At 35.8% G+C, this 14,464-nt stretch overlaps 1 protein-coding gene across 2 annotated transcripts in view; it reads left to right on the forward strand.

The window, feature by feature from the left end:
* Window positions 1-706: 706 nt before the first annotated feature.
* The window catches only part of arhgap40 (Rho GTPase activating protein 40), a 15,689-nt gene continuing 1,931 nt past the window's right edge, over window positions 707-14,464 (forward strand). The window contains exons 1-13 of one of the 2 annotated variants that reach the window (XM_073870572.1): window positions 707-1,116; window positions 4,301-4,497; window positions 4,661-4,881; window positions 5,133-5,211; window positions 6,448-6,599; window positions 7,872-8,037; window positions 8,145-8,236; window positions 8,494-8,571; window positions 8,657-8,816; window positions 8,951-9,243; window positions 13,050-13,193; window positions 13,421-13,566; window positions 13,644-13,699. In XM_073870572.1, the coding sequence (XP_073726673.1) occupies window positions 1,052-1,116; window positions 4,301-4,497; window positions 4,661-4,881; window positions 5,133-5,211; window positions 6,448-6,599; window positions 7,872-8,037; window positions 8,145-8,236; window positions 8,494-8,571; window positions 8,657-8,816; window positions 8,951-9,243; window positions 13,050-13,193; window positions 13,421-13,566; window positions 13,644-13,699 (1,849 nt within the window). In that variant the 5' untranslated portion in view covers window positions 707-1,051. Of the gene's footprint in view, window positions 1,117-1,909; window positions 2,962-4,300; window positions 4,498-4,660; window positions 4,882-5,132; window positions 5,212-6,447; window positions 6,600-7,871; window positions 8,038-8,144; window positions 8,237-8,493; window positions 8,572-8,656; window positions 8,817-8,950; window positions 9,244-13,049; window positions 13,194-13,420; window positions 13,567-13,643; window positions 13,700-14,464 lie in introns of those variants that run through there. The other variant, XM_073870571.1, reaches the window with a different exon arrangement.

The raw sequence follows: 14,464 nt of genomic DNA on the forward strand, positions 1-14,464 counted from the left end.
TCTTCTGACAGATCTGATCTGATTTACAGTAAGGTTGAAGCTCTTGACCTCAGTGAGGTTGTGTGAGAGGTTAAAGCTGCTGTCTGATTCGCTCTCATTTCAAAGCTTTGATTCTGTGAGGAGCTCTGATGCTGAATTTTTCTCAAATTATTTTTTGTCTCAATTTCCATTCAACCCTTTAACTGGCGCTGTCCTGTGAGCGGCACACCTGAGTTTACTTTAATATTTTGCATGTGAATTTTAATTTATCACGACAAACTGTATATGAATGGTCTAAGAATGTAGTTTTTATATTTTAAAACATTTTAGCAGTAATAATAATGCAGTTACAGTAATTTATTAAATTGTGACAAGAGTATGCAGCAAACCATTGACACCTAGTGGCCGTTGTTGGTAAAACCACAAAAAGTGTAACACAAACTTGTTTTTTTTGTGATAATTTTATGTATTGTTACACACAGAAAAGGGCTGCACTAGTTGAATGAACTTTATTGGCATGATTGTGTGTACTTACAATATTGTCAAAGCATTTTACATAAAACAAGAAACATACAATAACACAATAATAAGGTGGTAATTAAGCTGATGATGGATGAAGTGCAAATACAACACTATTTAATCAAATAGAGAAGTCTCTGTGTGTCGTCTGATCACTTTAGATGAGCTTCACAGAGCAGCAATATAGTTTAGTTTATTTATATGATGAATAGAGTGTTAATAGAGTGAGCTTGATAGTTAGTTTAAGGTATAGATGCAGTTGACACAGTTTAGTTATTTTGTATCTTAGGTGTCAGAGAATCTTTATTTACCCAAATATCAGCACAGTCTGGAGCGTCCGCCCCCCTGGTTGTTTGTTAGCAGTGTCAGCTGCCCGCTCGTGCCCGTCTTCCTGTAGCAGGATGCTGGGATGTGGTGACGTTCCTGTGCGGAGGGTTCTGGCTCTCGTGTGTGTTCATTCAAATGAGATTACAGACGGGTCGCTGACTGAATACGGCCAGCGGCTGCTTCCTGCTCTCTGCGCTAACAGAGAAATCTGAGGAACCAGAGGAAGATGTCCCGGGGCAGAAAAGCTATGGGTCTGGGAGGGCCGCTCGGTTCGGGTAGATACGCTGTCAGGTAGGACCTTTCTAGTTAATCTAAATCTCAAAGCGTTAAAAACGAAACAAACTTCTACTACTAACATCTGGAGTGCAAGAATGAGAGAGTTTGAGAAGTGTATTTAAGGGAACTTTATGAAATTATATTTGAATACTTTGATGAAATCATGTTCTTGTACAGTAGTTTAGGCAGGTTATCTGGTTGACAGTTCACATTACTTAACTTTGCAAACTATAAGAAGCTTTTGAAGTGCAATCTGGATTAAGTCACTGTGGGTTGTAAAGCGGATTACCGGCGATCGGCTCGGACTAACTAAAGCTACATGTATTGTGAAAGTAGCTGAAGTATTTCTCATGAGTCTGTTCAGAAGTTTCAGTGTTTTGTGTAAAACTGTAAACACTTCATGCTGTCAAATAGAGCTGTGCAATTAATTCTTTTTGATTTTCAATGTTTGATTCAAACAATTACAACAACAAAATAATCAATTATTTTAACAATTATTGTGGTATTAAAATATAAATTGCGTGCTGCTGGACTGATGTGTTTGTATGGCACCACTGCTTTGACACGTGTAGCAACACTAACTTAATAAAAAAGTGAAACAAATGCATGTTTTCAAAGTCATTTATCAGTAATTATGATAAATAATCGTTTCGCCTTACTGTCCCAGCAATAAACCTCAAAACCTCATGAACTTTAGTTAGGTGTTCATCTCACATGTGTCTCCTCTGGAGCTTTACAAAGTTTCTGCTTTGACAGTAAAAGTAAAATATCTTCATCTGATCTGGAGTGAGTTTATAACTTTACAGTGAGTAACAAGTCATCTTTAATATTAACACTGATAATATGTTGTGTGTTTTCTATATATAGACACCTCACAGTACACAATAGATTGTGATATGAAAAACAACAATGAATGTCATGCGGTTTAAAAATAATTTGAGGATGGATAAAAACAAGTGTGAGTTTCCTCATCTTATCAGACATAAACATGACTGTAAATCCTTCATTTATCAGTGCTGGACAAACACTTTATATCACTGTAAAGAAATGAGCTGAAGTGAGATCGTATATAACAATGAAGAGTCTGTTTGCGTCATTCAGCTTCCTGTTAACCAGGAGATTTATCTGACAGATTTAATGGGATTTGCCTTATATCTGCAAATACAGTAAGAGTGATGATGATAATGATTACATGTAGCCTACATATGAAGATGACAAATAAACATCCAGAGATTCAACTACTGTCAGGTCCACATGAACACATAAGATATTCTCATTAAATATATCAGATGGTTTTAATTCACACTTAATGTGTGTAGACTTGAGTTTGTGTAATCATTGCTTCTCATGTTTAAAAGAACACAGAAATTGAATAATGAAATCAGGTCAGGTGTCAGGATTATTTTTATCAGATGTATTTGTTTGTGTTATGTTAAATAATGAATGGAATGTGTGTTATGGGTGTGACGCAGATGGGCGGCTTTGGTGGTGCGATGCGGTTTTACTGGTTTTCATCCTCCACCTCACAAACATTTGACAAAACAAACCAACAACAGATGAGTTTGTGTCATTTACTGTGATTCATTGAGATCAAATCATCGCTGGAGAAACATCTTAACCTGGTGTGAGATATATCTGAGATGTTAATGTACTTTATGAATCTGGAGGAGCGGTAAAGCATCATCTTTACACAGTCAGGATGTATTATATGGATATGACGCCCAAAAAGACCAATGTGCAGCGCTTGGTGCCATCCAAACCCGTGATGCGATCCAAACCTGTGGTGCGTACAAAACGAATGGGTTACACACAGCGTTCACACGAGCCGTACTCAACCAGACAAACTCAACCGTTTATCAGGTATGGTTTATAACTAAAGACCAGACTGAAACACATGGGTTAACTTGTCACGTAACATACGTGTGTGCTAAAGGTCTTAAGATGAAACACAATTTTCTTTCTTTTGCAATCTGTGTTCTGCTATTTGTGTCATTTTGTGTTGATTTAAGGTTAAAATCAAGAAAAGTTGTGTTGATGTTCCACTCATAGCACAGAGATCTGTCTAGTTAGGGATGCATTTCATGTGTTAAAACAGATTGTGTTGTTTTTAACACAAGCATTTCAGAGTGTGGTTCATCATAGATGTGTGTTGCAGTACTTTGTTCTGTATTTAGTATTTTGTTAATGTATTGTCTGAACAACTTTGATATACAAGCATTTGAGAGAGACGTGTGTTAGTATTGCGATGTTGCGAAGTCCTTCAGCAGATCATCTCCTCTACACCTGATGACATCTTAAGTTTCTTTAAAAGTGCTATAGACTGTAAAACTGTATTTATGTAGTCATAGATGAATAGTAAGAGTTGTGTACATGGTAATGACATATTATGGTAATGACAAACACGATTGTTTCCTCCTTCTTATGTAAACCTCATGAATGTAAAAGACCGCTGAAAAACAGACCAATCTCAACATAACACAAACTGTGAGGTTACAGTCCAGATGTACACCACAGCATTAGATTACACATTAAATTGAATAAGTACAATGTTGTTACAATGCTAAGTTGTGACTGTTGAGTTACCGCTACATGCTAGTTAATGCTACATGCTAGTTACTGCTACATGCTAGTGTTAGGCTGAAGTTCTACTTTTGACGTTACAAAAAACACAAACTTACCTCTCAGAAACGTCCATTAACAATCTCCAAACAATTGATTACTCCTCAAAATCTGATACAGACTCAAACATAAGATCTGTTTACACACACACAGAGCTACTGAAGGAGAAACAGCCAATCAGAGCAGAGCTCAACATTACTATTCATGACCCTTTTAAAAAAGGCAATAATAGACCATTTCAATCTGAAGGACAAATCCTAGAGTTGTAAATAGACATGTTAAACTGACTCTGGATCATTTTTGCACTTTATAAAGCCAAATAATAATTTAACAGATTATTACAATGCATTCTTTGGCACCTTTAAGCTTTTAAATTGTAGATGTTTTTGAGATCATTGCATGATTATTAATGTTGTGCAGAAGCTCTAAAGGTCTTCAGGTTCTTTCTCTGTTGATTTAATCACATGAAGCTCATCAAATCTGGACATCAGACAGTAAAATCTGACATGATTACTTGACACTAACCGGCTGATTCGGTTTTAATGAAGTCATTTCTTCCTTTCAATGGTGTTTGATTCAGGGACTCCAGAGTCACCGCAATGAATGTTGAGTCCTGGGCGGAGCCTCAGCCGGATTCATCGGAGCGTCTGACATCACAGCCGCAGGAGTCGGATCCGTTATGTCTGGAGTCTTTCTGGAGTGAAGTGGAGATCATACAACAACACATCAGTGATTCAGAGACAGACATCAGCAGACGAGACTCAAGACAATCTGAAGGTGAGACACACAACTTAACTTTATTTCTCACATGACTCTCATCTCATTCAAGAAAAGAAAGAACTGAATAAAGATATCTGATGTGTGTGTGTGTTTGTGTGTGTGTGTGTGTGTGTGTGTGTGTGTGTGTGTGTGTGTGTGTGTGTGTGTGTGTGTGTTTCAGAAGGTGAGCAGGAGGAGCTCTGGCTGCAGGATGCTGGTTTATCTCCACTGGTGACGGGTGAAGAAGAAGAGGTGGATAAAGTCGTGTTGTTGTCCACGCTGACCAGGACACAAGCTGCAGCGGTTCAGAGACGCATTGATTCATACACCTGTTCACTGCGCAAGAGAAACAAAACAACACCTCCACACGTCAAAGACATCTTTACTTCACCCATCAGTCAGGTAACATCACCTGTTGAACACAATTTTTAGCTTGTGAATGATGTTTTCACACATTTGTTTTGTGTGTGATCATCTATGCAGTTAAAGGTCACTAATGTGTGTCAGATGTGCAGATAAACTAAAGAAGTGGAGATGTCACTTTATCTTTACCTGACATTATGAAGTCATTCATGTCAGAGACTCTTCAGCTCCAGATGATATCAGTGATGTGAATGAAGCTTTAACATTTCTGTGTGTGTGTTTCTATTTAGACTGCAGTGCCTGAACCACACAACAGTGAGTCTGACACACACAGACACATGGAGAACATTACAAAGACCCAGAGATCAGGTACACAAACATACACACACACACACACAGGCAACACAACCCATTCTCATGATTTGCGTATAAATAGCACACAGTGTGAAATGTTGTGCAGTACACAAACCATATTCTAATTTTTTTCTGTTGTCTCTTGGATTAGATGTAGGATTTGCTTTAGGATGTCATTTAATATAAAGGTTTCTACATGTTTATGTCTATTTTAAAACATTGGTCACTTGGAGTTGTGGTTAGATTTGGGGTTTGGGTTAGGATGTCATTTTATGTAAAAAATGTTGTTGTAACTCCAACACCAACACCTTCCTAGAAGCAAAAAAAAAAAATGTCATAAAATGACACAAAAAGATGTGCTGTATTAAGTGAATGGGAAGGACTGGCGCATCATATGCATGCAAGATTAGAATTTGTCCAATCTAAAACCATACCTGGAAAGCACTTAGCATCATCCTAGCAACCACTCAGCTTAGCAACCACATAGAAACCGCATCCATGACACTCCTTAATATCACTGTGTGTTTCACATCTCATTTTAAAAAAAAATGCAAGGAATCAAAATCAAGGAATTATCCTAGGAGTTTTTTTAACCCCTTGTGAGTCGGCTGACATTAGCTTAATTTAAAACTATGTTACATTACACATACATTACAATATGACTCCACTCACTAGTAAAGTTTAATATTAGCCACTGTAACTCTTTTGATTTTTCAGTTTTTATTAATTTAAAGCTGCTTTGGAACAATTCAACAAATGTGAAAAGTACCACATACATAAAACTGAATTGAACTGTTAGGGTTAGTGAACTAATATGGATTAATATCTTTAAATTATTTAAATTTAAATGATATGCAGTCTGTTCATATGCAGTCTGTTCATGTCCTATTTAATATTTAGCTGCATATCTTTGACCTTTCAGAAGAAATAATATAAGAGAATATGTGTGTTTAATAACATTATGATGGTTCACATTCAGAGAAATCTTCTTCTACATTAATTATCAGTCAAAGTCTTTATAATGAACAGAAATTAAAGCAGTATTTTACATTTGAACACAAGATGCAATTTCCTCTCTTTTCATATGGAAATGACATTCAAATGGATCAGATCCTGCTGTGTGTACACACATTAACACTGTGTGTGTGTGTGTGTGTGTGTGTGTGTGTGTGTGTGTGTGTGTGTGTGTGTGTGTGTGTGTGTGTGTGTGTGTGTGTGTGTGTGTGTGTGTGTGTGTGTGTGTGTGTGTAGCTGTCAGTGTGCAGGAGTGTTCAGCTCAACAGAAGGATGAGATCTTTATCACAGATGTGGCGTATTGTGAACAGGCGGCCATCTTACTAAAACAATCCAAACTACCACAACACAACAGCAGTGAGTGGAGGAGAGATGATGGAGCGCTGCCGGTAACTCATTTACTCTCTCTCTCTCTCTCTCTCTCTCTCTCTCTCTCTCTCTCTCTCTCTCTCTCTTTAAAGCACATTTATATCTGGTATTAACATGTTGTGCTCGATCAGATCACAAGTGAACGAGAGACACACATTAACCTCATTCACCCAGAAAATTTCTGTAAAATAGTCAGATAGGCTTCTGTGTGAACACAAACACGTCCTGTAAATGTTCTGGGATCGCTCCCATAAAGAGGACCTACAGTAGTAACATTGTTGTAACACTCACGGAAAGCATTCTATGTGAACAAGATGCAGAAACAACACCGTAACTTTAGGTGCAGGACTTTAAATACGTCACGTGTCTTTACAGGATCTTTACAGTATGTATGTGAATGCACGCACAGATTCCATAAAGTCATTGGCAGTGTGAATCACAGTTTTTTTCCGTAATCTCTGTGTGAAAAGGGCTATTCACGTTCACACCTGGGGTCTCATTTATAAAGTGTGCCCACGCAAAGGTTGTGATCTATAAAAAAAAAACAAATTTAATGGGAGAATGTGTTCCTGGAGGGTGGGATCTGAGGATTCGTGTACACACACTTGCAGGTTATCTTTGAGTTATAAAGGGAACATTGCTTTGTTTTTTAAGTCTTTTTATGCTATTTTTGGCTTTTGTGCGTACGTAGACTTTTAGTAAGGATCAATTTATAAATGAGACTTCAGGTGTTTTAATCCGTCTCTTTTGTCCACTTCTGTCCTGATGATTACTTTGAGGTGATGTTTTTTTGTGTGAGAAATGGTGAGTTTGAATGGACGTTAGTCAAAATGCTGTGCTGATGTTTTATACATGTCTATGTAGAAAGAGAGAGCTTTCTCAGATATTTCAGCATAAATGATGTTATATCTTTCACATGCTCACAAAATTAAAGAAAAATGAAAGAGTTGAAGAGCAGCCGCTGTAGTTTTATCAATGAAAGCATCACACTGAACACTTTTGGCTTGCACTAAAAGTCCGGACTGATGTTAAAACATTGTGCTCAGTACATCACACATTAGATCAGCAAGAGGAGAGTAAGCGGTCTTACTCAAACACATTCAACCACATGAGTGTCTGTGTTTTTGACCACCTCTAAATGTGTAAACAGGTGTAATACCAGGTGTCTTATTCTTTTACATGAACACTTTCTCTATCTCTTTCTCTCTCTCTGTATCTCTCGCTCAGAATAGCTTCATTGGTGATATGGTGACAGTAATGATTGTCTCTTTCTTTCTGTGTCTCTTTCTCAGAGAGTGATCTGTCCACAGTGTCGTCTGGGAGTGACGCGGGTGGTGGATTTATCCCAGCAGGACATGAAGAAGGTCCGTCAGTTGGCTTTGATTGACATGACGGCTCTTTGTGATCTGCTGGAACTCGAGGTCAAACGACACAAAACTTGCAAAAGGAGAATTGCTGGTGAGAGAGAGAGAAAGACAGAGAGAGAGAGAGAGAGAGAGAGAGAGAGAGAAAGAGACCTGCGCTTAATAATCACAATACTCACACATGTCTTTCTGTTTTATTAGAGAGTTGTTTGTTTGGTGTTCCTCTGACCTCATTGGTGGAGAACGATCAGAAGATCAAACCCAATCTTCAGATTCCTCTGTTTCTTCAAACAGTACGTGATGTCATCATGAATGATCAAAATGAACATGTAGTGAAGGCTTATATATTTTTCTTCTGGGGTAAATTAAAGTTAAAGGAGGGTAACATGGATCTAATTCTTTAAATCATTACCAGAATATACAATATAAGCAGCCTTTGTTTTTAGATAGTAGTATGCGATATACAGTGCATACTATAACAGTAAGCTAGTGTTGATCAATGCAGTCTTCTTTGACATCAGTGTATGACGTTTGATTTATTTTGTTGTAGCTTCTGTCTCTTCTGGAGAAGAAAGGTCTGGAGTCTGAGGGGATTCTGAGGGTTCCAGGATCTCAGGCCAGAATCAAAGTCTGTTTCATCTCATCGTTACTTCATCAGATCTTCTAATATCTCTAGATGTGCTCATCTCTGTGTGCTGCTGGGTTTGCTTTAGGTTCTTCAACAGAAGTTGGAGAAGTCGTTTTATGGAGGTTCATTCTGTTGGGATGATGTCAGTCCGAATGATGCTGCAGCGCTCCTGAAGAAATTCATCCGTGAGCTTCCAGCTCCACTGCTGACTGCTGAACATCTCGACACCTTCAGTGCTGTTAGAGGTGTGTGTGTGTGTGTGTGTGTGTGTGCGTGCGTGCGTGCGTGCGTGCGTGCGGTAGTTTGTGATGTTTTTTTTGGGGTCTCTTTAAAATAATCTTTCTTTAGAGTCCGAATGATTTTGAATGTGTTTTTATAGATATTGCAGACTTGAAACAGAAGTTGCATGTGTTGAATTTGCTTGTGCTGCTACTGCCAGAAGCCAACCGAAACACACTCAAGGCTCTGCTGGAGTTTCTCAGTAAAGTGATCTTTCATGAGCGTAGAAACCGTATGAATCTGTGGGCCGTCTCCACCATCATGGCTCCAAACCTCTTTCTTCATAAAGCAGTGCCCAGTAAACTGACAACAGATGGTCAAGAGAAAGGTCAGGCAGAACGGGCCGCTGACATCATGAGACTCCTTATACGCTATCAAGACCTGCTGTGGACGGTATATAAACTACATCTGTCAATATTCTCAAACATCTGTAGATAAAGAGTTACTCTACTCCATACTCTTATTGTACTCCATACTCTTACTCTATACTCTAACTCTACTCCATACTCTTACTGTACTCCATACTCTTACTGTACTCCATACTCTTACTGTACTGCATCATTTTACTGTACTCCATATTCTTACTGTACTCCATACTCTACTCCATACTCTTACTGTACTCCATAATCTTACAGTACTCAATACTCTACTCCATACTCTTACTCTACTTCATACTCTTACTGTACTCAATACTCTTACTGTACTCAATACTCTACTCCATACTCTTAGTGTACTCCATACTCTTAGTGTACTCCATAATTTTACTGTGCTACATAATCTTACTGTACTCATAATTTTAATTTTACTGTACTCTATAATCTTACTTTACTCCATACTCTTACTGTACTCCATAATCTTACTGTACTCCATACTCTACTCCATACTTATACTGTACTCCATACTCTTACTGTACTCAATACTCTTCTCCATATTTTTACTCTACTCAATATTCTTACTCTACTCCATACTCTTACTGCACTCCATAATCTTACTGTACTCAACACTCTACTCCATACTCTTACTCTACTTCTTACTCTAACTGTACTCCATAATTTTACTGTACTCCATAATCTTACTGTACTCCATAATTTTACTGTATTTCATAATCTTACTTTGCTCCATAATTTGACTGTACTCCATAATTTTACTGTACTCCATATTCTTACTGTACTCAATACTCTTACTCTACTTCTTACTCTAACTGTAATCCATAATTTTACTGTACTCCATAATCTTACTGTACTCCATAATTTTACTGTACTCAATACTCTACTCCACAATCTTACTGTACTCCATACTCTTACTCTACTTCTTAATCTAACTGTACTCCATAATTTTACTGTACTCCATAATCTTACTGTACTCCATATTCTTACTGTACTCAATACTCTACTCCACAATCTTACTGTACTCCATACTTTTAGTCTACTCCATAATTTTACTGTACTCCATAATCTTACTTTACTCCATAATTTTACTGTACTCCATAATCTTATTGTACTCCATAATTTTACTGTACTCTATAATCTTACTTTACTCCATAATTTTACTGAACTCCATAATCTTACTTTACTCCATAATTTTACTGTACTCCATAATCTTACTGTACTCCATAATTTTACTGTACTCCATAATCTTACTTTACTCCATAATTTTACTGTACTCCATAATCTTACTGTACTCCATAATTTTACTGTACTCCATAATCTTACTTTACTCCATAATTTTACTGTACTCCATAATTTTACTTTACTCCATAATTTTACTGTACTCCATAATCTTACTTTACTCCATAATTTTACTGTACTCCATAATATTACTTTACTCCATAATTTTACTGTACTCCATAATCTTACTTTACTCCATAATTTTACTGTACTCCATAATTTTACTTTACTCCATAATTTTACTGTACTCCATAATCTTACTTTACTCCATAATTTTACTGTACTCCATAATATTACTTTACTCCATAATTTTACTGTACTCCATAATCTTATTGTACTCCATAATTTTACTGTACTCCATAATCTTACTTTACTCCATAATTTTACTGTACTCCATAATCTTATTGTACTCCATAATTTTACTGTACTCCATAATCTTACTTTACTCCATAATTTTACTGTATTCCATAATATTACTTTACTCCATCATTTTACTGTACTCCATAATCTTATTGTAAACCATAATTTTACTGTACTCCATAATCTTATTGTACTCCATAATTTTACTGTACTCCATAATCTTACTTTACTACATAATTTTACTGTACTCCATAATCTTACTTTACTCCATAATTTTACTGTACTCCATAATCTTATTGTACTCCATAATTTTACTGTACTCCATATTCTTGCTGTACTCCATAATTTTACTGTACTCCATAATATTACTTTACTCCATAATTTTACTGTACTCCATAATCTTACTTTACTCCATAATTTTACTGTATTCCATAATATTACTTTACTCCATAATTTTACTGTACTCCATAATCTTATTGTACTCCATAATTTTACTGTACTCCATAATCTTATTGTACTCCATAATTTTACTGTACTCCATAATCTTACTTTACTACATAATTTTACTGTACTCCATAATCTTACTTTACTCCATAATTTTACTGTACTCCATAATCTTACTTTACTCCATAATTTTACTGTACTCCATAATCTTATTGTACTCCATAATTTTACTGTACTCCATAATCTTACTTTACTCCATAATTTTACTGTACTCCATAATCTTACTTTACTCCATAATTTTACTGTACTCCATAATCTTATTGTACTCCATAATCTTACTTTACTCCATAATTTTACTGTACTCCATAATTTTACTTTACTCCATAATTTTACTGTACTCCATAATCTTACTTTACTCCATAATTTTACTGTACTCCATAATCTTATTGTACTCCATAATTTTACTGTACTCCATAATCTTACTTTACTCCATAATTTTACTGTACTCCATAATCTTATTGTACTCCATAATTTTACTGTACTCCATAATCTTACTTTACTCCATAATTTTACTGTATTCCATAATATTACTTTACTCCATAATTTTACTGTACTCCATAATCTTATTGTAAACCATAATTTTACTGTACTCCATAATCTTATTGTACTCCATAATTTTACTGTACTCCATAATCTTACTTTACTACATAATTTTACTGTACTCCATAATCTTACTTTACTCCATAATTTTACTGTACTCCATAATCTTATTGTACTCCATAATTTTACTGTACTCCATATTCTTGCTGTACTCCATAATTTTACTGTACTCCATAATATTACTTTACTCCATAATTTTACTGTACTCCATAATCTTATTGTACTCCATAATTTTACTGTACTCCATAATCTTACTTTACTCCATAATTTTACTGTATTCCATAATATTACTTTACTCCATAATTTTACTGTACTCCATAATCTTATTGTACTCCATAATTTTACTGTACTTCATAATCTTATTGTACTCCATAATTTCCTGTACTCCATAATCTTACTTTACTACATAATTTTACTGTACTCCATAATCTTACTTTACTCCATAATTTTACTGTACTCCATAATCTTACTTTACTCCATAATTTTACTGTACTCCATAATCTTACTTTACTCCATAATTTTACTGTACTCCATAATCTTATTGTACTCCATAATTTTACTGTACTCCATAATCTTATTGTACTCCATAATTTTACTGTACTCCATAATCTTACTTTACTACATAATTTTACTGTACTCCATAATCTTACTTTACTCCATAATTTTACTGTACTCCATAATCTTATTGTACTCCATAATTTTACTGTACTCCATATTCTTGCTGTACTCAATACTCTACTCCATAATCTTACTGTACTCCATACTCTTAATACGCTGCATACTCTTACTGTACTCAATATTTTTCTGTACTCAATACTCTACTCCATAATCTTACTGTACTTCATACTCTACTCCATACTCTTACTGTACTCCATACTCTTAATACACTCCATAATCTTACTGTACTCCATAACCTTACTGTACTCAGTACTGTACTCCATTCTCTTACTCTAACCCATTAAGTATCCTGAGTTATAAACTGTGTACAGTGATCAGAGAACAGGTCACACAGATTTCTGCAGGTTTGTTTAAGTAGTGTTTTACTCTAAAGTGTCTCATCTTTTGTAGGTGCCAAACTTCCTGATGAGTCAGGTGAGAAAGCTGAATGAGAACAACAGTCGCCGCTATCAGTTTTATGACAAACGAATCAAGAACCTGCTCAAAAAGATTCACACAGACAACAAAGACAAACCTGAGAAAAACTCTGCTGAGGTGAGTGAGACAGAGGAGAAATGAAAGGAGAAGTTCTTCTCTTGTGCTGACAGATTGTGACTGTGAGAGGATTAAAAGATCAAACTGATCCCTTTATTGGGTTTAATCTCAGTGTCACCTGAAGAAGAGTCACATGATCTCTATTACTGTTCTAATGGTAATCTCTCTAAATGGCTTCTCTCTTTCTCTCTGTTTGTATGTGTGTGTCTGCATGTGTGCGTGGGCAGCCTCGTCGTACAGTAAAGGTTCAGCTGGGAGATGTGAGTTTTTCAATGGAGTTTCATCTCACCATTAATTCTCGCGCTTCAGATCTGATGTCACAGTTTTATAAAGAACTTCACACTTCTGACAACAGCAAGAGTCTTTTAAAACGGTATGAACACACACATATACACACAAACATAAAGTGCTCGTAACATGAATGACATGTTTACTCTCGGTCCTGAACAGAAACGGTATGACATCATCTCCGGACTGTGCCATCTATGAAGTGGGTGGAAATATTGGTAAGTTAAAAGAAATATTTAATCCATTAGTGGCCATTGTACAATTATATACTCGATCATTTACATTTACAGTTGAGGTCAGGAGTTTACATTCAGATTCTGAAAATGATGAAATTTTGAGGGGAATTGTAAAAAATGAAGGTTTGTTGAATTGAGATTCATCTCTTATCACATTGAGGACAATCAAGAAACTCATACACAACTATTACAATAGATAGAAACATTCAGTCATGCTTAAGATGTCAATACCTTACATTTAAAAGTCAGGTGGGTGTAAACTTTTGGACAGGGTGATTAGTGTAAATTGTCTTATTTTGTCATGGTAACGTCTCTCAGAAGCTGTAAAAAATACAGAAGACAAAGAAATAACAATTCACACCAAAAATCATTTTCAGAGCTTTACACCCACCTACCTTTTAAATGTATGCTATTGACTTCCAGCGTGTTTATATCTGATGTAATAGTCTCTTGATTGATCTGAACCTCATACAGTCACTGATAAACAGGCTTTAAATATACTGAAGATGCTGAAAGCAACGATTCTTCAGGAGGACCTTTAACCAACTATCAGAAAACATACAAACACTCATTGATTGGTCAGATAACATTGTGCAGTACTATAAATCAGGTGGATGTAAACTTTTGATTTATTCAGAAATTCTGTTATTATTCTGTGTTAAAATGAAAAACAAACCTTCATTTTCATTATTATTCTTCTTTTTTTCCAAAATGTTCAGCATTTTCCAGAATCTGCAAGCTGTATGT

Source organism: Misgurnus anguillicaudatus, chromosome 8, assembly GCF_027580225.2.
Source record: "Misgurnus anguillicaudatus chromosome 8, ASM2758022v2, whole genome shotgun sequence".
Lineage (NCBI taxonomy): Eukaryota > Metazoa > Chordata > Actinopteri > Cypriniformes > Cobitidae > Misgurnus > Misgurnus anguillicaudatus.